Genomic DNA, 26,538 nt, shown 5'->3' on the forward strand with positions numbered 1-26,538 from the left:
CCTCAATAAATTACGTCATGAAGTAGTGCTTAAAGAGTCGCATTCGGCTGTGGAACCGCAGGTTGCCAACCCATGGTCTAACACGTACCAGGGTGATGCCTCATTCCTGATGACATTTTCACCAAAATCCTAGGTTCACAGAATTATTTTTTCTCTTGGGGCTTTTCAGTAACAAGCACCAATGGTTGCAACATTCTTCAAAGTCCCTTTACTTACATGAAACACCTCTGTAGAAGTGACAACTACATCCTGCGTAGATCAGAACGCTTCCCTACAACACAAAAGGTGGAGTACGTAGTTGGTGTGCACCCAGAGGGAGGGGTACATGCACAGGGTGTTTCGGGCAGGTCACAGAGATGAGCACTGCAGTGGCACGCAGAGGTCGGTGATGGCGAGAGAGATCTGAGCCTCAGAGCGGGGTGACACTTTAAGAGCATATCTTTAAGGTCAGGTGTGTGATGTGGCAGAATAAAATCTGGCAGAAGATGAAAGGAAGTAATTGTAAGATGTGATGGCATCAGTCGCATTACTACTACTCATAATAATGATGCCCTTTATTTACTCAGGGAAGCTTCACTGAGATGTCACATTTATTTTAAAGGTGACCTGCATTCGGATGCTTGGCCAGTTCCATTGATCAGTGTTTTAGCAAGTGAGAGGAAACTGCAGTACCAGAATACAACCCATGCATATGAGTAGGTAACACTCAATCCTATGCACATATATATTAAATAATACTTTTTTTTCTTACCATCTCTTGGTCATCTTGCAGCCTGAGTATACATCACCTGGCAGTCTCCCATTCAAGTACTAGCCAGGTTCACACCTGCTTATCTTCTGATATCAGATGATATCATTTGAATTCGGTGTGATTTGGCTGTTTAATGGTAGTAATGCCTTGATCTTGATCACCATCATCATGATCGCCACTGTCTTAGCTATTTCCATCATACTCTCATTATCATCCTCCTCATCATCATAATTTTCATAATCGGCGCCCTGAGATGCATCAGAACCTTGGACTTGGCATCACCCAGCTCACCGTGCGTGGAGCACAGATTGACAACTGTGCCACTCTGGATCTGCTGCGTGCAGTGGTCAAGTACCTGGTGACGATCCACACGGGGAAACACGGGGGCGGCGGCACGGATGCCAACGTGTTCGTGTGTCTCTATGGGGAGCAGGGCGACACGGGCGACCGTATGCTCTACACCAGCCGCAACAACGTCAACAAGTTTGAGAGAGGAAACGTGAGCATGCAACTCCGCTTATAATCATCTGTGATAACCTTTTGCTTGGATGGGGCTTAAGTGCCTCAGCAACTAAAAGCCCCTTATGTCACATATCATGGGCGCCACGGTGGCGAGATGTTTACTACCTCCCTTGGTATACCGGGTTCGATCCTGACCCTGACGCCTGTTGTATGTTTGGAGTTTGCATTTTTCTCACCCCGTGGGAGCGTGGATTTTTCTTCAGGTCCTCCGGTTTTTTCCTCCACATTTAGAAACATGCGTTTAGAGCATTTGGCTGCTATACATTTCCACATGATAAGCCATTTTGTTGAGCTATCAATTGTGGCCAGATTGCTTGTGAAAAAGCGCTATACAGCTCAGTGGGCCCTACCTGGTAAAATAAAAAATAAACATTAGTTTCATTGTCTAGTTTCATCTCAAACATTCGAAAAGCATCCACCAGGGTAGCTCTTCCTGTGTGGCACAAGGTGACTCAGCAGTGGCCTGCAAGTAGACATTAGTCTGCCAGTAGGGGGCGATGATTGCTGCTATGTGTAATCCCAATTGAGTAATTTTGCGAATCATTTTCAAATTTAGTAAAATTGTACCATGATGCGGGCACACAATGGCATACTCGTTTCGAATAAAATAACGGGATCTTTAGTGTCCACTGAAAAGCAAATGCCGCCGAAAAATGCTTCATATACCGACAGTATTAACCAGGGCAACCTTCCCGATTTGAACCATCAACCTCTGCAGCATGGCGTCGAACACATCCACAATCCCTGCGTTAAGTAGCCGCCCTAAACATTCATTCTGCTGCAGCACATCCGACAATCAACAGCCCTTGGTCAATCCACTGCTGTATGGAAGCCTCTCACACACCTCTTCAATCATATAACTTGGTTAACCATAATACTTAATCGTACCGGTCAATGTGGGTTGGTAAAGCTGGGGACCGAAACCCATTCAGATATCGCTCGCCACTGATGTTAGCCGTGGTCTGGAATTGAAGGCAGGTCATCGGGTTCATGGCGCAGTTCGCTTACCACTGCAACACTGCTCCTCCCACATCCGATACGTGTAACAAAGATGTAGTCACTTACACGAGGATGTCGACTTTCCTGTCGCTCAGCTTCCCGTTTTTTTAATGCGTTCCCTTATCCACGATTTGGTATTTGGTTGTATCATGAGGATGTTTATTGAAAATTTCTCCAGTTAATTTATGGGTACTTGAACAAAAAAATTATGTAGGGTTTTTTTTACACAATATAGGTAAAAACAAAACATAGGACTAGATTTGAAGCTTTCGTGACTGCAAGGAATCATATTCTTAGGTTTTTTTCGGTAAAGTCACGTAGGTAAAATATCAAAATTAATGAAAATAAAATAAAATAAAACAAAAATCACGACGTTTCGGAGGCAACACAAGTCTCCGTCATCAGGTGGGACCGTCACAGCCGAATTAGCTAATTCGGCTGTGACGGTCCCACCTGATGTGTTGCCTCCGAAAAGTCGTGATTTTTGTTTTATTTTATTTTCATTAATTTTGATATTTTACCTACGTGACTTTACCGAAAAAACCTAAGAATAAAACATAGAACAACACGGTGCAGCCAACACATACAGAAATAAACATGTCACAACCGTGCAAGTCTTATCGGATTAGCAAGCAGGTGAAATCAGGGCGAATAATAATGTAAGACGCAGAATTGCTTGGTCATTAAACTATATTCGAAGCTTTCGTGACTGCAGGAATTACTCTTTGGTTCTTTCGGTAAAGTCGCGTAGAAAGAAATTAAATTCAATAATAATAGAATACGACATTTCGATTGCAACACAACCATCATCAGGTACAAATGCATGAGAAAACAAACATAGTAAACTATGAAATATAATGCAATACAACACAGAGAGTCGGCCAACACAACAGTCAACACCCCTCCTGGTTGTTTAAGTTTTTCCAAAGATTGCTAAATTTGAGAGAGAGACAAAACATAGACACGGAGACACACAGACGGACCCACAAGCAGAGAGACTTACACAGAGACAAACAGAGAGAGACACACACACACTGTGTCTCTCACTGTGTGTCTCTCACACACTGTGTGTCTCTCTCTATTTGTCTCTGTGTGAGTGTGTGTCTTTGTGTCTCCGCGTGTCTATGTTTGTCTCTCTCTCAAATTTAGCAATCTTTGGAAGAACGTGATCAACCAGGTGGGGTATTGACTGTTGCGTTGGCCGACTCTCTGTGTTGAATTGCATTCTATTTCCAAGTTTACTATGTTTGTTTTCTCATTCATTTGTACCTGATGATGGTTACTTGTGTTGCAATCGAAACGGCGTATTCTATTATTATTTTATTTCTTTCGACTTTACCGAAATAACCAAAGAGTGTTTTTGTCACAAGCGGCCTCCTTTTGCCCATTTCAGCAATTTGATTATTACTGTAGTTGTTTCCACCTGATGACAGGCACTTGTGTTGCGCCCGAAGCGTCGTGATTTGATTTAATTTATTTCTACGTGACTTTACCGAAAGAACCAAAGAGTGCTTGGTCATTATCTAACATATTACAGTCATATTGCTCTGAAAAAAAGGGAGCAACCCTGCCATGCTGTGCAGTACCAATGTGATTTATATGGGATTAGAAACAGGATCGCACAAACACCGCATCTGTACGTGCAAGGTGTAAATCTGATAAAGTGTGTAACGGATTAAAGTACGTAACATTCGACAGCGGTGCGGCGAAACAAAAAACAGACATCCTGGGATTTGGTCTCTGACACCCACACAAGACGGTGTGGTGCTTCTTCCCACACCTTTGATGTCCACCCTAAGGCAGACGGCAAGCTTGGGCCATTGTTGGACGTTTGCGAGAATGTAACCTTGGAAGATGATTCGGTGGTTAGAGAACGATCCGCGGGCAACCCGACTGCCTTCATTGATATTCTTATTATGTATTAGTATTTTAATTACGAATGAGTTTTTAACATTGAAATGTAATCCTCGGTTATGATATGACTCGAATTATTATCGAACTTCATTATGAAGTAGTTTTCTCTCTGGTTTGAATATAATACTGTGTGGACATTTACACTTGATAAGGCTTTGTAGGTCAATTAGCTACTGATTACGTTTAATTTTTACTGACTTTATTTTTGGATGTGTGTTTCAGTATCATGTCCAGCAGTTGGACATAGTTCTCTTTTAAAGGCCTGAAATAAAAAAAACAGAATTACATTTTATGCTCTTCCAGTGCCATAGCAAACCATTTTTATACAGTGACATCGATTGTAAATCATTTCAATGTACGCACTTTTATTCCTGCCTGTTAAACATGGCAAAACACTGTTCAAGATATCTGAGAATGGGGCTTTGATTGATCTGTTTATAGCAAGAAGGTGTTTGAGTTGAACTAAATAATATAAACTCAGTATGCAATATTAAGATCATGTGTACATTTTGTCGTCTTAATGGTAATGTTTATGACAAGATGTGTTCCTGAACGCATCACCAATCTTCTCAGGCACCATGTTCAGCAAAACTATTATCCCCTGGCAGTCCCACCAACCCATCTGTCCAGCGTTAATAACAGAAGTGCTGTAAATATTTCTTATGATTTTGGTTTAACTTTGGGTCAAGTACCGTTTTATTGAGTCTTTACTCAGACCTCAAACGTGGCTGTTTTGTAAGATCTCTTCAATCTGGCACAGTCTAAAAGTGTGTGTGGGGGGGGGGGAGGCATCAACCAACAACAGTGATGATTATCTGAACCGGTCCTGGGTTTCTCCTCGATCGACTCAGCCTCGAGTACCTGGTGTGATGTGTGAAAACCGCTACTCGGGAGACAAAGGCGGCAAGGCATGGTGCTAGCTACCCACACCCTCTGTGTGCCGTGGCAACCGTCATAGCTGCTACTCGCTAACATCACTTGCCCCAAAAGTCTGATTTGTGTGGCTGTCCCACAGGTGGATGAGTTTGTGATTGAGTGCGTGACGCTGAAGCGCGTGACACGCGTGCGCATTGGGCACGATGGCCGGGGCGGCAGCTCGGGCTGGTTCCTCGACAAGATCATGGTGAAAGAGATGGACGCCGTCAACGCCGAGGAGGTGGAGTTCCCCTGCAACAGGTGACGTGTGCCGGCAAACCGCTGGTCGCGCCTTGACCGGTTGTATTTCCAGTGCTGAGCACAACAATGAAAACAACTCAAATGTTTACGTCATCTTAACGTGATCACATCTCAAGGATGAGTTCTCCTACGACAGGTGACGTGTGCCGGGAAACCGCTGGTCACGCCTTGACCAGTTGTACTTCCAGTGCTGAGCGCAACAATGAAAACAATTCAAATGTTTACATCATCTAAACGTGATCACATCTCAAGGTTGAGTTCCCCTGCAGCAGGTGACGTGTTCCCGGGAAACCGCTGGTCGAGCCTTGACCGGTTGTACTTCCAGTGCTGAGCACAACAATGAAAACAATTCAAATGTTTACATCATCTAAACGTGATCACATCTCAAGGTAGAGTTCCCCTGCGACAGGTGACGCGCGCCTGCTAACCATTAGTCACACCTTGACCGTTGTACTTCCAGTGCCCGAGCACAACAACAAAAACGATTCATGTTCGTGCACGTCGTCTTAATCTGATCACATCTCAAGACGATGAATGGAAACTGTGAACGAAAAAAATAATACATGTTGTCGAGGAAAAAATTATGAAAAAAAAATAGGGTTTCCTTGAGTTACCGATGGAGCCAGAGCAGACTCCTTGTGTCCTCACTCCGCCATACTTACCCACGTGTTCCATCGGTACTGTTTGTGTTTCGGGAAACAGTGTTGTCTTCTGAGTGTTGTTTTTTTTTATAATTACCTATCAAGTTTATGAAATTGAAGGAAAAGGCAACCCTAAATAGCTAATATGTTGAAGAAAAGCACCTTGGCTGTTAGACTTTTAGGAGGTCATTCTCTTGCGACTAAATTGTTATGATTCGAATGCAGCACTTTTATGAGATGGACGATATAGTAAACTACTGTAGTCTGCGCTCCTTCAAAGGTGGAGAAGCAAAACTACACAAACCCTCTCCTGAAGCCCTTCTTGTAGCTAGCAGACATCGACATTGGAATTTATCTCCTGAACATATTTCCATCATATGCAAGAATAGATAATAATGAGATCATGTGATGCAATAATATTCAAATGATCATGCTCATCAGCCAAAACCATGATAATCAATCATGCAATGTAACAATCCATCCGGCTCCTGCACACAACCTGAAGCTATGCAGGACATGTCGCTCATAGGGACGGTCGTCAGGGTTAACAATGGAGTAGCGGCCAAAGGAAGGAACACACCAAAGGGGACGTCCCTCGCAGTGATACAACGTATACGAATGGGAAATAATTGATTCTCATGCAGTGAATGGTATGCATGCACCATGTGAACATTATGCATGTGTAGTGACAGGGTGCCATCTGTTGACCAGGAGGAATAATTACGGGTATGGGTGCGTTACGTAATAGCCAACAATAAGGGGGGAGTAATTGGGCTAAAGGTCAGAGATGGGGATCAGTCAGGAAGCTCCGGGAACCTGCTCGAAGGTTCTGGAAGGGGGCGTGGCCGGAGGCGAGGCCTGGCCACACCCAGGAGTATATAAGGGGGACGTGACCGGAGGTTCGAGGCTGTCCTGGGGGTCTTCGCTGTCATATGGCCGATCCACTGTACGGCTCCCATCATCGTCGCCGCTGTATTAGTCAGCCAGCTATATAGTTAGACGCCGGCGATGGAGCTGTATGTATGAGTGGGTCAGCTATACGTAGCCCAGTGTATATGTCGCTCAGTGATTGTGCCTGTAAAGTGTGAGACATTAATAAGGAGCCCTCTGCACGTCGTGTCTCGGAAGTCGCTCTCTACACATGCACCGTGAGAGTAACAATACATTTTGATAGCAGAATTGACGGATCCTTACACCCCTATTGGCTGTGTGTCTTGGAATGTCTTGCACAGGTTGGAGACTTTGTTAGTTCGAAAACAAGCATTTAAAGTTATGGTCAGGATCTTTATATTGGTGTCACAGCTTTAATGTGTTGATGATGAATCGAGTGATGTGTTTTTTGTTGTTATTCTTAATGAAACTTCAAACTCATGCTGGACAGCCCGTGTCACGTAAAATGGGTGTGTATCTACAAGCTCGAGTCAGTGTCTTGCATACGACCATGTGAGAACCAGATGACTTCCGTAAAATCTCTTTCAAACGAGACAGTGATGGAAAAAGTTATAGCGTCATAACAGTTGTCATTTTGTTGTTGTTGAGACTTTGGTCTCGCATGAGCACGATGGCTCACTCTTGAAATCAATGATGCGTGGGTTTAAATGTCCGTAGCATACGTTGGTAATTGCCCTGTAGAAATGTACCAGATTGCTGTGAGTATCTTGACATGGGGACGGTGTGGGGGGGGGGGGGAGTGGCAGTTCAACAAATTCAGCAACCTCACATTCTAAATCAGCCTAATAATGCACATGGGGTGGCAGTTTAAAGGTAATTAATTATCTTTAGTTTCATTAAACATTGCTTATGTATGACATAGGTCAATGGTCTGATGCATACGCTAAACTGAAGACACCATCGTGATTCCAGTTCAGATGAAAAAAGTCGGTTAGTCTGAATACGTCCAACGCTGTCGCACATCATAGGCATTTCTCTCTTATCAGTCCTAATTTGGTTGATATCAAGTGCTTTAATAAACAGCACTTTATAGTTGTAGTCATGATTAGCCACATCCATAACCAACCAGGCTGCTCAGTGGGAGGGAGCGTGGATCGAAATGGGAAAGTCGCGAGTTGAAAATGCCGGTTGGGAGGTTAACTCAGCCCATCATCCCTCCAAGGTCCATAAAATGGGTACCACTTTGTTGTAGGGAAGTTAACAGTGGTTATCCAACGATAGATTCGCCCCTGTTATAAGAAAGAGGAATTTACACCACTGACCAGGGCTCTAAGCAGCAGCTGAACACTGCCTGCAATTCTCATTTGAGCAGGAAATCACTTTGGCTTGACTTGACCCACATGCACGTCCTAATTCCAAAGCAGTCCACAGTACAAACTGGCCCAGTCGCTAGCTAACCATGAAATAGGCAGAGCGACCTAATAGTCTTGGCAATGCATAGTAATGCCCCCCATTTACTGTATACTCTAGCAGCCTTGCTGAGAGATGACTGGCACATTTGATAAAGAAATATTGGCTTAGTCCCGAGGTTTATTTCACTAAACAGAAAAATCACTCTGGTTAGAAGTTACTTATTGTAATCCCATATTTGGTGTTTTCAAAGTTTCCTAACCAATTTTTCTTTAATTTACGTGTTTTATTTGAAGCCAAATACGATCCCAATGGGGCTTACATGGGCTATATTGGACTTTCTACTCCCACAACTATGCTCTCCACCTTCATCAACGAGCACTGATCAGGGCGGTGAAGTATGGTCAAATGCCTCCCATGAGCTGCACGGCATGGGGAGGCCATCATCGAGCAGTGGATTGACAAAAGGGCTGTGCACGTGCATGAGGGCCCATTGGGACTCTTCGTCTCTTTTCCAAGCAATGCCTGGGTCAAGCAAAGAAATGCAGTAAACATGCAATAAAATGTCAATATCAACATTATGCAAAGAACATTCGACATGAATTACAATTAAGCATTAACATAAATAAATATAACTTGACATTTCAGTGAGATACATTTTAAATTGGGTCAAAAGCTACATTCTGATTTCATTACGACGACAATGAAAATGGAGCAACAAAGCATGATTATGGGTACCAGCCTTTGACGACCGGATTGCGGTGATCTGATCGCTGGCATTGCATTGCTCCGCCACCTCACCGCCTGACGACGACGACGATTCTCCGTCCCGCAGGTGGCTGGATGACGACGAGGACGATGGGCAGATTGTGCGGGAGCTCGTGCCGTTGGGAGACGCGCAGATGCTGAAGAGTGAGTCGGGCGTCCGCGTCGGATGCGACGGAGGTGTCTGCTGTTGCCGGGGCGACATGAGCAACAGTGCGGCGTCGATATCGGCGTCCGTCCGCATCATATTTATAAAACGACCACAGAGGGACGTCGGTTGTTGCGTCGTATGGCCACTTATGCCGCCCGTTGTACGTGTGCACCTCAAGAAAGCAGAGCGGTTACATTGCTGTTATTGAAATGGTAATTGGGGTCCGGGAGTGCACTTGCTAAGTTGATGGTCGTGCCTTGTGCTCGCAAGAACAAGTTCTCTCACAATGCAATGTTTGAAAATATGTGAACTCCTACTAGAAATTAGTCTATTTAGTAAAAGTTTTGATTATTAAAGATGTTGCATGTTTAGCGTTTATTAGTGCCATAAAATATCAAAGTGCTGTCGTGCTCAAATTACTTTGTCCAGTGTTAATATCCATTGGTGGACACTGATCCACTTGGTAAAGAAATATACATTTTGGGGGCCAGTTTGTCTGTAAGAGCACTACGATTCAATTACAATCTATCGGTACTCATTTGATCAATTCTGGAAGAAAACAAATTTGGGCAGTGATGGAGCACGTTTGTAATCCAGCACTGTTGAGGCAAGGGTTTGTGGATCGCACAAACGTTCAAAAACTCCCTTTCCATGGGCATCAGGGAGGTACCATTCCATGGCTTTCCAGAAGGTGGTACAGCAAAATGTGGACAAATATAATCTGTCCCTTCTGTATAGGATAGAGTGTTGCCACCTCACATGCGTGGGTTTCCTCCTCGTGCTCCGGTGTCCTCCCATAAGTATAAACATCTATTGATGGGATGAAAACATCTGAATATATAGAGTACTGTAGTGCTTGGGCAATTGTTGGCACCAGCTCACCGCCTAGCTGACTGCCAGATTTTCTGTGAGTCCTCCAAATTGTGAGATGCAATTTGCATGAACGACAAAGCTATAAAAAACTAAAATATTCAACATAACCGTGTGGGTTGTGTCAGTCCCTGGTCGTTATTGGAACTCACTACCTTTTTGTGTCGTGCACTTTACCAAAATAGCTGGACATTTATTAGTAGAGAAAATGTTTTAAATAATCTTTTAATCATGTGTTTTCATTTATAGGGAGCAATTATGAATGTAGGAACTGCAAGCACTGTTGTAATTATATATCTCTAATCAGCGCAATGAGAAATTTATATTCAGTGTCATATAATGGTACTTCAGTGACATTCTTGGTCTACAAACTCCAGAGAAGGCAAAATAGATACCAAATTAATCATGTTTTTTGTTTTGAAAATTATTAAAAAATTAGTAGTTTCCATGGCAGCCATTTTGAGTGTGTTCTAGTGTGGCCATTTTGAGCAACGGATTGGCCCAAACCAAAGAAGGAACGCGTGCGTTTGTTCTCTGCCGGTGGGTTGGGGGGACACAGATGTGAGCTATCACATCCACATCAAGACGGGCGACATGCGTGGCGCCAACACGGACTCGCACGTCTTCCTCAAGCTGCACGGCTCGCGAGGTGACACGGGCCGCCTGCCCCTCAAGGTCTCCGACAACGGCCTCGGGGACAAGTTCTCACGGAACCGCGTCGACGTCTTCACCGTGCAGACAGCGGACGTTGGCAAGGTGCCATGTTCAGCCACAGGATGCGGTTGAGACCAAAAATAGGCACTGCCTAATCAGAATTCTGATTCATTCTGCCATTGCTTGTTGAATCAAGCAATTGGTGTGTTATTAGTATTGGTGAGCATGGGCCAGCGAATTTGGTAAGTGCCCAGATTTGAACAGTGTGCACATTTCTCTGCCAAGGTTATAAGTCTGAATACTGACATATGAATGTGGGACTATAATGGCGTAATCCTCCACTTAACAGTTTAAGTTAACACACGAAATGCTACATACTGAACATACTGATCTGCTGCAGTGGCTTGAGATGGTCACCATATTGCTGCTGCTCACCCGCTGAGACTATCGGGAAAAATATCGTAAGCAAGTGCCTGTTAAGGCCAGAATCATACTTGCAATGGTGGTGGAATTGTTTCCAAAACTCCAATATTGTTAACAAACGCATCAAGTCCAGATTTATCTTGTGATTGGCGTTGTACGTGACCAGGACTTGAATCCATTCAACAAAACGCAGCGGTCCACTAACGTCTGCCCCACCCATCCCAAACTGATATGCATATACACATGTGGATGCACACTCACACTGATTGCACATCATTAGGATTGAGTAGTGATATTTTAGATGCAATTAAACATTTTATTACATTTTCATCATAAAAGGAAAATTATCCGATTAATTAGCGGCATGCTTTGTATAATTCTGATCAAAAGTCATTGTCTCTTTGTGCTTGAAATGGCATTGAACAGTGCTCATCTCTGTTCAAACTAAGCCAGTGGTGGTAATTCCACATTCTTATGGCAAGAGCCACTCTTCATTGGACCAATATAGTCGAATTTCCACAAACTGGTACTTAATTTGTCAACCGTCTCCGTTTAGCACGGTTGGCTACGTACGGTACCTGCTAATTGGGCATGGAACTCATAAGCTTTCAAGAATGAATTGAGTGTTCTATCAGTGCCACAATGTGCTGACTAATGCGATTTTGTGCCCGTCTACGGTTGTAAAATAAGCCTCTAGAGTCAGGTGGCTGGGTGGCTCGGAGATCATAGAGCTGAGCTCGCACCACTGAGATCCTGGGTTTACATTCAAGCAGCTGCCTGAGCTTAAATGGGGTTCTCATCTTAGTCACCAATTACTGCACAATAATGATGTGATGCATAATTTAGCAGAACTTACATGATGAGAATACAAATTATTGATTTAGTTGTCATGTGGTTAACATTTCTCTCTGTAGCAGGGTCGGTAGAAAAAATGTGAATGTGGCTAAGAGGATACTTTTTTGAGATATTTCAGAAGCAGTTCTGTGATATGACCGAACGTTGGCCATTCTCTAACACACGGTGATACACTTGCCCTGCAAGGGTTCCTTTGTTGATTAATTGTCTCATGTCATGACACCAATAGCACGGTCTGGATACAATTGAGGAAACTCCCTCTCGAGTCAATCATCAGCACAGCTGAAACAAAATCACATGCAGGCCAAGACACAATGTCAAACGATGCACGTTAAATGTAAGGATATTTAGGCCAAATGGCATTGTGGGTAATAACTACATTTCCGAAAACTTAAAAGCGAAAGGCATTGTGTGCTTCTGGAGCATTGTACGAATATGGCAAACTGGATCCTATTTTCACCAATATTAGGCCTCATAATTACAGTTTCACCCTGCTCATTATCCTGAAGCCCTGCTGTTTTGATTTTCTTTCCGTTTCACTTGCCGAGATGCCTGCTGCCACAGTGCGATGGGGCTGTGGGGGTTGGGCCCGGGGGGGAGGGGAAACATCACTCGAGAGTGAACGAAGAAGAGCGCCGTGGCCGATGCATTGCATTGTCATCCGATTACCCGAATACCTCACGATGCAGACCCATTTTTTTTTTCAAATGAATATTTCGCCTTAGCAAACCCTACATTGACTTAAGCTGAAGTCTATCTTTTCATTCTTTCTAAATCTTTTTTTTCCCGGGGTATGGTGACTGATTATACTGTTTACCGTTTGTGGCTTTTTCTTCATTTATAAAAACGATGTCTGCTCTGCAGCTGCTCCTCTCAATGAAAATCACTCAACGCAATCGCCGCTCTCTCTCTCGGGAGGGAGGCTTAGAGGCACGCGCGCACACAATAGCGGCATGTGATGATGACACAATAAAGCAGAAATAAATCTGATACCATGTACCCCCCCAAAAAACACACGGCAGATGTACTAAGCCGGCTTGAGACATTTCTCCCACAACAATTATCATACGTATTGCCTCCATGATCAAACGAGCATTGAGTAGTAATTGTATTTGTTGGCAACCCTCAAGTTTTGTGTACATTGCACATTCCTACGCAAAGTGGTGCTTATTTTATTAATCACATAGGTGTGATGGGTTCAATGGACCCCCGTACTGGGATTTTAACTCTCAACACTCACGATTGTAAGGCCCTATTCCTATTGCACCACCCAACTGCAAGTGTTAACGAATAGAACAACAAAAATGCAATGGCTCATGGAACGCATTCTTTTTTTTTAGATGTTTGCTTACAGTCTGTAATTCAGAGTTTGCCGGTTCGACACCAAAGATTTCCCATCCAATTCTGCCTCCCAGCGCGGCAGTTAAAACAATGGACGCATTTATTTGAATTATTCTGCCTCTGTCCATTGAGCAGTATAAATGGGTATACCAAAGTAAGCTGATTGGGCAGGTCGTGTGTTGGTGAGGTAAATTGTAGGTGCTCCCACCTGCGTGAAAGAATGTGTAAAGAATATATATCTAAAGGCTTTCGAGCGCTCCCTCTAGTGGAGGCTCTTCTGCTATCAACGGTGTGAGAAAGCATATGCATGGCTGTACATTTATCTGCATGAGGATTTCTTGGCCAATTCTTTATTAACAAGTGTCGTCGTGCATGTGAGAGGAAACCGGAGTGCCCAGAGAAATCCCACACGTATGAGAGACTAACACTCAAAATATGTATAGAGCTATTCTGTACTGCAATCGCCTTGTCACCTTCAAAGGTCAGCACACTGAAATCAGCGTGGCCCACCAACAACTATCGCTAATGTACTGGAATACAGGCATGCGTCCCCATAGCTTCAGAACTGTGACTTCATCCACCAGTTGAAGTCTAAGCTTTGGAAGTTCCTCTTCTCCTCTGCCTGTATCTGACTCTTTCATCGATCCAGATGTCTTTTTGATAACAAGTAGAGAAGGCCCTCTTTTACTACACCAACCTCTCCCTAACTTGCTCCTTCGCCCAATACACAAAATCTCTCTTCATTGCTAGCAACTCGTCGTGCGTATGGTGTCCTTCACGTGCAGCGTCTTCACCCGCGGCCACCTATATGCACGTTACCTGTCCACGACGTATATAAAATATTGCATTTTACCCTTTCAACTGGTACAAAAACTGACACCTTTATACAAGGCAATAACCACAATGTTTGCAATAACCACAACACAAGTAGTCAAAATGCAAACAAAAAGAAACAACTCTGATGATGATAATGATATGCACTGTCCTTGAAGTTGATTGGTCCACACCCGAGACAGCTTTTGGTGTTGGCGTCATCTGGTCCAACACCAATGGAGACTAGGCTCTAAGAAAAGCTGTCTCTGGTGTGGACCAATCAACTTCAAGGTTGCCAGATAGAAGGGTAAAAAAAACAATTATCATATTTTTACTGGCAAATGAGGTTCCCATGGTGTTGTATAAAGGTGTCAGTTTTTGTACCAGTTGAAAGGGTAAAAACCTACTACTATATTTCGCCACTGGTAAAGGAGATGTCTCATAACATTGCATTTGCTTTGCTCCTCTTGCCCACGAGCAGATCAACCGCATCCTCATCGGACATGACAACTCGGGGCTGCGCTCCGGCTGGTTCCTCGACAGCGTGGTGCTGGACGTGCCGGTGTCGGGCCTCCGCTACCGCTTCGCCGCGCACCGCTGGCTCTCCAAGAAGGAGGCGGACGGGAAGACCGAGGCGGAGATCTATCCCACCGAGGTGGAGCACATCGAGAAGTGTGCGTGCCGACACCCGCCACCCGCCACCCCCCCCAACCTCCCAAGTGCAACACACGGACAGATGACGGAACTAAGGGAGACGAACTCGTGCACAGAAATGTTTTTTGTGTTTAGTTTGTGACCTCCGATGAGGACGGTTGTATATGTACGTACCGATGCATGGGGGATTGGGTGTTGCCGTAGTGCAATGGGCTCGCACACTCGGCTTGCAGTACGGATTCGATCTCTCGTGCTTGCCAATTGAACCTCCCCCCCCCCCCCCCGACTCCCCCGCCTCTGTCCACCCAGCGGGATAAATGGGTTCAGCAATACAGTCGAGTCGATTGGCAGCTCGTGTGTAGTGGGGTAAAGTGTGGGGTCTACCCACCTCTTCCATGATAACAGAGGTTTTATGGGGTTAGATCGCGTAGATATAAATGTGTCGTTAAACCCGCCACCACCTGACACAGCCAATTAGTAAGGTTTGTCGCGTAAACAGAACGTGGCCAATTCGTTACTAGTACAGCACACCCGGTGTGTTGGAGAGCAAATCCACAACATTTACAATCTGTGTCGGGTGGTGGAGGGTTTAACGACACATTTATATTTACACGATCTAACCCAAAACACCTGTATTATGAATGATATTGGTCGCGAAAGCTTACGTGTTAAACTCTTCCATGATGTTTGGCCATATTGAAAGAGTAGGTCAAAACAACCCCTCCTACAGGGGCTCTTTAGAGCTCCCTCCAGTGGAGGGCCCTCCCGCCAGCAGCGGCGGCGGCGGCGTAGGAATTGCAGGGATGCACCATGACCCAGTCGACCTTCACACCGCACGAAATCGCGTTGCTCTACCAAACGGAGGCACCGGTGTCAACGAGGAGTTTGCTGCCGGTCCTGGGCTCTCTCTCTCTGTCTCTGTCTCCTGGCTGGGTGTGCGCAGGCATCAACTACCAGGTGAGCGTGCACACGGGAAACGTGCGGAGCGCGGGCACCAATGCCAACGTGTTCATCCAGCTGTACGGCGACATGGGCAAGACGGAGGTGCACAATCTGAGGAACCGCTCCGACAACTTCGAGAGGGCCTCCAACGACATCTTCAAGGTGCCACCTGCCTCTTTTTGAATGTTTATGTTAAGTTCCAGCCTGTGATGACCAGTGTAGTGAAGTACCTGTATGGTTCAAAAAGAAACATGTCCATCTCGGTGCGGAGAGGCCTCCATTCGTTGGTGGGTTGAGAATGGAAGGCATTGATTGCATTTTTATGTTTTCAAATTCAATTTACAGTATGTGCTTTGGTAATTGGTGTACGTATATATGAACTTCTTTCGCACTGTACGTAGCCAACCATGCTGACTAAATCACCCAGAACAATGCACCGGATCTCGTCAGATCTGGGAAGCGAAGCCGTGTTGAACCTGAATAGTGCTCGGATGGATGGGCAACCACTGTGCATAACAGATGGTATAGGCTGCGGGGCCTACATGGTAGGCAGCAGAGGGCAGTGGAGCAAAGTCAATTGCTTTAATGTTCCTGGCCTTCACCAACTCGGACTGACTAGCGTGGCGAAGCATGGTGAAGCATGGTGAAGCATGGCGAAGCAAGGCGAAGCATGGCGAAGCATGGCGAAGCATGGCGAAGCATAGCGAAGCATGGCGAAGCATGGTGAAGCATGGCGAAGCATGGTGAAGCATGGTGAAGCATGGTGAAGCAAGGTGAAATATGGTGAAATATCTGCACAGCACGTGGATGCTGCCATCCAGCAGTAGATTGGAGGCAAGTTTTGGTCTCCGTGTGGTGCGAGTGCTGCTTGTTGAAGGATAAATGTCGATAATATTCAGCAGGCAAACAAAAATGACCGTCTTAAATAAGGTGGCAATCAAGGCTATATGGTTATAAACCAATTCCCTCAACTGCACAACTGAGGACAATCGAGTGTCAAAATGCACCAAATTTACATCTCCTCAGTTTACAAAAGATTATGCATTTGGGGCACGCTATATTATTTTCTTCATGATATTTGCGTGAAATAAATTTATTTCTCGTATTCTATTCGAAAACCCAGGTTGGGGGGGGGGGGTGGACGAAATTACCTCTCATGTGGAAAAATTATAAATACGAACAGTGTACTCCAACATCAAAATAAATGCGAAGATGTTTTATATCAAAGGCTTGAAAACAAGCAGAAGGAAATTTGCCAGTTCTTACAAAGAACTCCTTGTACAGGGAAGACGATTCTGTTCCAGAGCGATGGCGTCGTTCATTTGCGGTCTTTTATTTTGCTCCATCGCGGGTCTCTAAGAGACTGTTATTATTTAATTGTTGTCGTCTCCACTGTCATAAATGCATATCCATGCCTGATACTAACAAACAATTGCATATTAAGATCATATTATAATTGCAAATCATAACCACAGCGAATTGCATTTAATAGCTTGTTCCGAGAATGTGTTAATCTTTGCATACAAGTCTCATTATGCGTGCAAATAAAATGCATCTTCCTTATTTTAAGGGTTCTCAATGGGGTTGCTAAGAGGCCACGACCATCATTACTGGGGTCGCGAATGGCCGCGAGGTCTACATTGGGGGTCTGCGAAGGGCTAACGAGTTTATATTGGGGTGAGGGGTCAGCTATAGAGGGGCGGGGGGTCAGGTGGTCAACACAACGGCTCCCATGCTACCCCTGCTCGTCTGGCAGTTGTCGATGTGTGAAGTAACATCCTCGTTGATGACTGTACAACAACAACACTTTTTAATATTTTACACTGTTGATTAAACACTGCTTTGCTGTAGCATCAGAGCAGTTCAAGTGAGGCTGCATTTGTCAAAAGGTTAAGGAAGCATTGTCTCATTTTGTTTTAAAGACATCACTTGTAAACTAATCTATATTGTAAACTGTTCAACGGGCATTTTCTCGTCATATTTCCCCGATCCAAAAGTTTTTCTCGCAAGTTTTGCCCTTGAAAATTGTTTCCGAACCACTGTAAGTACTATAGTTTTAAAAATGAAAAATAAATAATGTACTTTTTTCACCGGGGCTGTTATGAAATGCACGCCAATTATCAATTTTATTTGAATTGTGCAAATGTGTCTGGCTCTTGCGGTGGTCACTCGGCTCACAGCTATAAATGAACATGTTGTGCTTTTGATTGTTGTTTGAAATCTTTTTTTTTCTTCCAAAACATATGAACACAATAATATATATCAAATACAAATATCAGTAATATGTTGATTTAAAAAAAGTGAGAAATGTTATTCCTTTACAAGTAAATGAATAGAGTACTCAACAAAGTGACTTGTATGTACAGCTGGGTGAGCCATTTAGATGTTTACCACAATTAACGCCCATTGGAAAATGTTGTAACAAAACTATTTTTGTTACCATGTGATTAATCTAGCAGCCTCTAGTGGCTGCGGGAGTCACCTGAAACCCCATTGCTTTGCAACATACACTCACCGAAACGCACGCACGTGATTCGTGGATTCTAGCGCGTGATTCAAAATTACTCGTAGCGCGTGCCGGTGGAACCCAAGGATCGACATTCATCGACACGTCGTTGCACCCCCTGCTCGTTGGGTAACTGTCTCGCGGTGCGCATGACTCGTCCGGCTGCAGGTGGAGGCGATGGATGTGGGCAAAGTGGTGAAGCTGCGCGTGGGCCACGACAACTCGGGCATGGGCAGCGGCTGGTTCCTCGACTCAGTCGTCATCCGCCGGCTGAGGCAGTCCCCGCCCCACCGCCCCCAACCCGTCGACGCGGAGGAGGACGAGGACGAGGAGGACGACAAGGAGGCGGAGGACGAGGACAGCGAGGAAGTGCAGACGTACACCTTCCCGTGCAAGCGCTGGCTCGCGCGCGACGAGGACGACGGGGAGATCGTGCGCGAGCTTCTGCCGCAGGATGGCGCCGAGATGGAGGGTGAGGTCACGTGTCAGTTCATTCAGAAGGGGTTTTTAAAATAAAAATTTAGTCGCGGACTCAGTCTCGCCAATGACAGGCTGTGCGGTTTCGTCGTATAATTCTGTGGATTTTATTTTGTCATTCTCAAAGTGTAGTCGGCGAATTAGATGGTTGAAAAAATCTGGTCCTCACTCTTAAGTTTTCTTTCTTTCCGATTCTGTGGGTGTGAGGGATGCACAAGTTCCCCCCACCCCCACCACCCCCCACCCAAATATTATCAAGTCAGCCAATCAGTGAAATCAATACATCTCATTATGTACATATATTGCCAATTATGGCCAATTATCATTTTTGTCTTCCTTCCTCAGTGCGCCCGCTGTTTAATAGCGCTACAAATTTATCTTGGTCTGCGTCTTCATTCAGACGAGTTCATTCTGCCTCATCAGTCATTCTTAGGTCTTTATTGGGTTTTTCGTCATCACTGTTATGCTCGATGATGCTTGTCCACTGATATTCATCGTTGACTAAAATGAAATAAAAATAGACACTTCGTGGACATATTTTCATTATGTCTCTCGGTAGCAAAAAAATGAACACTGGCGAGGTCATGCTCGCGTGGAGTCTGAGCGACTTTTTGACCCCGAGTGAACCCTTGGCCTTAAGTGAACCCGAACAAAGCCGAGGTGGTTAGCGGTGCGAGTAAATTTGCTCATGTCACGTGATTTCTTTAAGGATGAGAGATCCGTATTTTTTGACAGTTGGGTCAATGTGGGTTTCTGCCCCCTTTGTTTTGTCTGTTCACACAAATTCACGTTGGGACTCTTAAGCACACAAAATAAATCACAGTGTCTCCCAACTCAAATGAGTTTTGATGTTATAGTATACATTCCTTATGGTATACCACTGGGCGGTTGCGGCACACACCTGCAATCCACGTGTGATGCAAAAATAATGAAATTCCCTTCCCGTGCGCTTTTGAGGTGCCATACCCTGGCTTACCAGGAGAAGGTGGTACAGAATATGTGGACTCTACCTTTTCCATCTATATGGGGTAGAGTGTTGTCCCATCGCACATTTGGGTTTTCTCCGGGTGCTCTGGTGTTTTTGCCGCGTGTAAACACACCGATAACACCTTGGGGGATAATTCGATGCCAGCTCACTGCTGGTATCGAATTTCCCGCTTGTATGTGACTCCAAGCGCCCTGAGTCATTCTCGCTCTTTCTTCGAGGGTGAGCAAATACTGTTCGCGTTACAAGTGGAAATTATTATTATTATTTCCATTTCCATGATGAACCCTCACTAAGTGGTACTCATTTTGGGGCTGAATCGACCACCAACTGGGATCTGAACTCATGTAATTTTTTATTGTGAGCCGCATAATGTAACCATACCATCATCTGGATAGCTTCAATAAGAATTCACCAGATGTGTTTTCAGAGTTCAATAGCATCCAGTTTTTCTTAGCAGGAGGAACCGGGTGTAAAACACAAAATATAAAATATTATAACAGTGCATGATAAAAAAAAAAAATCATTCACCATGCCATTTTGTACAAACTGAAATTGTGCATTCAGCCTGAAGTGTCTTATTGATTCAAACCAATTACCTCAACCGGTACGGGGTGCAATCAATAGTACAAAATACATCAAATTTAGATCTTGGTGGCCTCTACCAGAGGTGGGACAAAGTCATTGTTATGCAAGTCCAAGTCGAGTCGCAAGTCATCAAATTCATGACTCGAGTCTGACTCGAGTCCAAGTCACATGACTCGAGTCCACATCTCATAGGTGGGACAAAGTCATTGTTATGCAAGTCCAAGTCGAGTCGCAAGTCATCAAATTCATGACTCGAGTCTGACTCGAGTCCAAGTCACATGACTCGAGTCCACATCTCATAGGTGGGACAAAGTCATTGTTATGCAAGTCCAAGTCGAGTCGCAAGTCATCAAATTCATGACTCGAGTCTGACTCGAGTCCAAGTCACATGACTCGAGTCCACATCTCATAGGTGGGACAAAGTCATTGTTATGCAAGTCCAAGTCGAGTCGCAAGTCATCAAATTCATGACTCGAGTCTGACTCGAGTCCAAGTCACATGACTCGAGTCCACATCTCATAGGTGGGACAAAGTCATTGTTATGCAAGTCCAAGTCGAGTCGCAAGTCATCAAATTCATGACTCGAGTCTGACTCGAGTCCAAGTCACATGACTCGAGTCCACACCTCATAGGTGGGACAAAGTCATTGTTATGCAAGTCCAAGTCGAGTCGCAAGTCATCAAATTCATGACTCGAGTCTGACTCGAGTCCAAGTCACATGACTCGAGTCCACATCTCAGAGGTGGGACAAAGTCATTGTTATGCAAGTCCAAGTCGAGTCGCAAGTCATCAAATTCATGACTCGAGTCTGACTCGAGTCCAAGTCACATGACTCGAGTCCACACCTCTGGCCTCTACCACACCTACAGAGTAGGTGGAGAGAATATTGAACATCAAGAAACCAAGCAAACATCTTATCTAATCATATGAATACCCGTCTGCAGGAAAAACATGTGTTTGGGCCTAGTGCAACTGTCAATCTGCTCACAGGTGCATGACATTACGGGAAGGGCCCTGTCATGCATCGCAAGCTCCGTGACATACATTTATATTTGGCAGAGCATGCCACTTTGCTCTTCGAGGTGTTTTCGGGATGTGCCCTATGCCGTTTGGAATGACGTCCGACGTTTCGCTTTGTGAGGAACTTCTGCGAGAAGTGCGAAAAAGCTCCCGGCATGGAGAGCCAAAAAAGGTCGGACGTCACGCTGAAAACACATCGGAGAGTTGTACAGCACACACCTCGAAAACCTGCACAGGCGCAGTATGATACTTTCATTCACATGTGTGTCATATTAACCTGGTTGCCCATTGCGATAAGCTCATCAGATGTTCTTGGGTGTCATATTTTGGCAGTTTGAAACAGGCGTTTAATCAACTGAAACATTGGAAGGCTCCAGTGAGAAACGTGAATATGATTAGCTATTCACGATAGTAACACTTCTCTGGCCATGCTGCGAACTGTTGGTACAAAACTCAACTGTCAGTTCGAAGGCTGTGAGTTCCAATCCTGCTCAAGGATCAACTCAGTCCATCATTTGTCCATTGTTACTACAACAAGTACCAATTTGTGTGAAGTCAGTAGTGAGGAAACTGCTTTTTGTTGTCACTGCCTTAGGACCCCAGCTCATATGATGGATTGCCCAACGCACTATTGAGCATAGAGACACTAAGGCATGCATTTTTTTTTATGAAAGTGAATTACATGTTTATAATTGTACTCGTCTAATAAATTATTTTCAGTATTTATTGGAGCAGTTGGTGCCGGGTGTCATGCACTGCACTGTGAATCTGTGAAAAAGAGCATCATAGCTCATCGAATTTCTCCAGGATAAATACAGATTCTGTGGCCAGTGATATCTCAATAAGTCCTGAGTCCTCCCTTCATCAACCCGCATAGACCAGCATGGTGAAATATGGTCAAACAATCCTCATGACTGGCATGACAAGTTGAGGCCTTTATCCAGCAGTGGATTTTCAAGGGGTTCTAAAGTATAATAGTTATTTATTTTTCGTAAATCTTTTTGAAACTTGCGTGCAAATGGCGCTGACGATGATGGCAATATTGATAATGCCTAACCGCCTGATCTCGCGTGTCTTATTTAAGATCTGTTTCTCCATTCGCCCTTCAAGCGTGTATTCCAGTTGATGTGAATAGTTTGCAGATAATGTTTAGCTTGTTTAACGTGCCTCGAGTCTCTCCCATTTCCTGTTTTTAATGGAGGTTCCACAGTTGGCAGCGAGGATCTCACTGTAAAATAGCCCTCGGCACAATTGTTAAAGTTCGATTTAAAGCTTTCGTGACTGCAGGGATTCATCTTCTTGGTTCTTTCGGTAAAGTCACGTAGAAGGGAAGTAATAAAATAATAAAAATAAAACATAATAAAATAATTCTCACGACGTTTCGGCCACAACGCAAGCAGCCGTCCTCAGGTGAAGAACATGTCTGTCGAGGAGACAGAGTCTAAATGACACGTCTTAGGCTTGGGGTGTCTATTTAAGCTGTGAGGGAGGAGGAAGAGAGCCTTGACAAAAGAATTTGCATTTGAAGAGGAATTTAGCATATTTATGGGAAATGCAGGAATGCGACTAGTGCTAATTGTGAAATGCGTGGGAGGTGGGCGGGGGGGTTTCAGTCATATTATGCCCATGCATTATGCAGGATTAGCAGCATCAAAGGGAGGGGGCAGGGGCAGCACCAAGAAGACAATTGTTAAAGTTGGAGTATTTCCGTGTTCCGAACGAGTGTGACACGGCACTCGTCCGCATTGGCAGCCCTGAGCCAGGAGATGCACCATGGCACTATCTCTCTCTATTCAACATCTACTGTTGACTTCCCACAGAGTCGTACTCATTTTGTAGACCCTGGATGGATGACGGGCTTTGTCAAACTCCCAACTGGAATATTTGCTTTAAACTTGATTTCAGCTATCTACAACATCAGCCTGCTGTACGTATATTATGTAAATATATATGTATATATGAGAGTCGTGGTGCAGTGGCTAGTGCACTAAACTTTGAACCCAGCGATTTGAGTATTATCCCTGGCCACGGCTAACATCAGTGGGGAGTGTAATCTGAACCGATCCCGGGCCCCCATTCACTAACTCGCACTGACCAGCGTGGTGAATTATGGTCACACAACCCCCATTATCAATTCGACGTTGGGGAGGCTTTCATCCAGCAGTGGATTGACAAAGGGTTGTGAATTTAATGAACAAATAATAACCAGAAGCAGAATTTGCACACACTCATATCAGCTTCAGAACAACAGTCTTTTAAACTATATTAAAAATGCAATTTTATATTTAACACCTTTCGAAACCTTCAGTTATCAGCGTTTGTTGGTTCAGGTAAACCAAATCTTTCCCCACATTTTGTCGGAAGGGATCAAACTTGAAAATTAATGTTTGGATTTTAAAATATGATTTTATATTTGGTTTCAGCACCCATCAATAACCCATGGATATACGCCTACGTGGATAGTGAAAAAAGTTCAACATTATTATTCTTTGGGTCTTTCGGTAAAGTCACGTAGATAGGTAAAAAAAAAGAACCTATTTACGTAACTTTACCGAAAGACTCAAGTTGTTCCCATGATAATTATAGACTTGACAATATGCCAAATGCTGGATTTTTAGAACTTACAGATCATTATAATGTATGTTAGTCACTCAGTCACAATCATCTACACTATATCTGTGCTTGTGTTCTATCAAGTATTGCAGGCTTTTTCTCACAATGCTGTGCAGCTTAAGCATCTCTAAGCTGAGTTGTTTATTACCTGACACCTGAGGTACTGGCCCACTTAAGATTTGATGAATGTGTGTGAGTGAATGTGAATGTGGGGAGCGGTAGTTTAGCGGTTAGCGCGCTGCGCTATTAACCTGGCCACTCGTGTTCAATTCCCGCTCACGGCCACCAACACCAGTGACGATTATCTAAACCGGTCCTGGGCCTCCCCTTTATCGACTCAGCCTCAAACGAGTACTTGGTACAGTGTGTAGTAAACATCGCCACTCGGGAGACAAAGGCGGCCAGGCGTGGTGCTGGCCACCCACCCCCTCGTGTGCTGTGCCGGCCTTCATAGGTGCTCGCTAACAGGACAGTCTGTTCAAGTTATTCTCCCCCCCCCACCATCCTCCACCCCACCGTGGCCGCAGAGAAAGTGTACACGGTGTGCGTGTGCACGGGGGACGTGATGGGAGCCGGCACCGACGCGAACGTCTTCGTCAACGTGTACGGGCACTTGGGCGACACGGGCGAGCGCCGACTGCGCAAGGCCGAGCGGAGCCTCAACAAGTTTGAGCGGGGACAGGTAGGGGTTGGTGGGTGAGCCGATCGATGCTATCGATTCAAGCAGTGAAGTATTAACGCTGTGCACACAAGGAGCGCACCCTTCCTCCTGTGAACGTGCCCGACCGCCCGCCCGCCTTTCAACCTGTGATGCGCAAAATACTAAGTGGGGGTTTCTTTTTTTTTTTAAATCCCAAAAGTGGTTTGTATCCAGTCGGGAGCCTTTTGACAAGTAGATCAGTAAGGCTTGAAGGGCGGCCACTGAAGTGTTTTATTATTATTTAGCCTTTGCTTTTTTTCTCACTTTGGTTTGTTTAGTACAAAGAATCCTTGATGTAAATTGTGGGTCAAAGTAATATATTATGGCATGCTTTATTACAGTGTCGTTTTGCAAGAAGTGAGATGAGAAGTGTACAGTAAATGCCTGAACGTTAACCATTGCCAAACCTATTCATCGCTGCGTTTTCCTCCCGCTCGAATAACACTTTAACTGAAGAATAATGGCTTTTGCTCACAGAAAGGAGTTCATCAGGCTTTCACCATCAACACCGAACACCTCCCACACCATTCATTCCCACCTTACGGCCATCCACTCCTCGCCATTGCTCCCACGCCTTCCCATCTAAAACAATGCACGGTTCTCCACCCCTGTCCCAAACGCAGAGAGACATCTTCAAGCTGAAGGCCATTGACCTGGGCGAGCTGACCAAGCTCCGGATCCGGCATGATAACTGCGGCGGCAGCGCCGCCTGGTTCCTCGATCGCGTTGAAATCACCGACGAGAACAGCAAGAGCAAGTGAGAGAGAGGGCCTCTTGTTGTCCCCGGCGCTGCGTCGAGATGCCTGGTGCTGCCGCGTCATTGCCTTCGCTTGCGCTCTCTCACGCTTCGTATGTCCACGGCTCTTGCACTTGCCGTGCCCCGAGTGGAACGGCTACTTTTTGCCCGAGGTTGTTCAATACAATGCGATTCAGTTTGCACTAATATAGCGCCCAAAGTGCAACCGGCATCTCAGGATGATGTGCAAATGTTGGGACAAGTGTATCATGGGCGAGAAAGGAGGCTTATGCATTTTTTTTTATTCGCTTAATTTTATAGACGTGGCATTCATAGGCAGAGAAGACGCGGTAGGTCTTAAAGTCTGGTCTGGCACAGAGGCAGGGAGTCCACAGCACAGATGGCCAGAATGAAGGAGTTACAGACCTTTGGCGCAGCAGAGGAGAAAAAGCAACCTCCCAATGTGTGACGTTTGACCAGGGGTCTTGTTTTTGTATAAGTTTCTTGCTACCCAAACTGTGGGTGGCTTGTAACACAACAAAACCGGCTGCATCTGCAATGCAGAAGGGTGTTACCGAGCTGCATGCCTCACATTTTAGTTTCGAAGTTACATTTTGCATCCTGAAATCATGGGGGATGTGGAAAGAAACGAGAGTTCTAGAAAAAAAAGCCTCATGGCTTGCAAGAGAACCCTCAAAAGTCCACAGAGATGTGTCATGGGCTACCATCTCTTGGCCATGTCACAGCCAGGTGGGATCGAGAGGCACACAGCACAAAATGAAATTGGCAGAATCCACCATCCCCATCTCAGTGGCAGTTTATTACAGCACCAGCTGTTGCGGTATGAATAATGAATTCATTGCACAGTTCACAAAGCCATCGTGTCAATCCTCCCCGTAGTGTGCATCAGAACTTGAGCCCCCACGCCTGTACTCTGCACTTTCAGGTACTTCTTCCCGTGCCAGCGCTGGTTGGCCATCGACGAGGATGACGGGCAGCTGGCACGCGAGCTGGTGCCCGTGGACGAGGTGTTCCTTAACAGGGACACGACGGGTGGCGGCTCGGCCAAAGGGGCCAGTGGCTCGGCAACAACGCTCGGCCTCGAGCAGAAAGGTGACGGACGCGATGTGTATTTGCCCTC

At 45.1% G+C, this 26,538-nt stretch overlaps 1 protein-coding gene across 1 annotated transcript in view; it reads left to right on the plus strand.

Annotated features, from left to right (window-relative positions):
- Positions 1-26,538, plus strand: part of LOXHD1 (lipoxygenase homology PLAT domains 1) — a 121,707-nt gene that overhangs the window by 38,363 nt on the left and 56,806 nt on the right. The window contains exons 13-22 of the mRNA XM_078885040.1: positions 1,096-1,250; positions 5,202-5,362; positions 9,140-9,216; positions 10,650-10,846; positions 14,658-14,850; positions 15,774-15,934; positions 18,447-18,750; positions 24,489-24,643; positions 25,285-25,418; positions 26,344-26,510. Of these exons, the coding sequence (XP_078741166.1) occupies positions 1,096-1,250; positions 5,202-5,362; positions 9,140-9,216; positions 10,650-10,846; positions 14,658-14,850; positions 15,774-15,934; positions 18,447-18,750; positions 24,489-24,643; positions 25,285-25,418; positions 26,344-26,510 (1,704 nt within the window). The remainder of the gene's footprint in view (positions 1-1,095; positions 1,251-5,201; positions 5,363-9,139; positions 9,217-10,649; positions 10,847-14,657; positions 14,851-15,773; positions 15,935-18,446; positions 18,751-24,488; positions 24,644-25,284; positions 25,419-26,343; positions 26,511-26,538) is intronic.

Source organism: Lampetra fluviatilis, chromosome 3 (genome assembly GCF_964198595.1).
Source record: "Lampetra fluviatilis chromosome 3, kcLamFluv1.1, whole genome shotgun sequence".
Lineage (NCBI taxonomy): Eukaryota > Metazoa > Chordata > Hyperoartia > Petromyzontiformes > Petromyzontidae > Lampetra > Lampetra fluviatilis.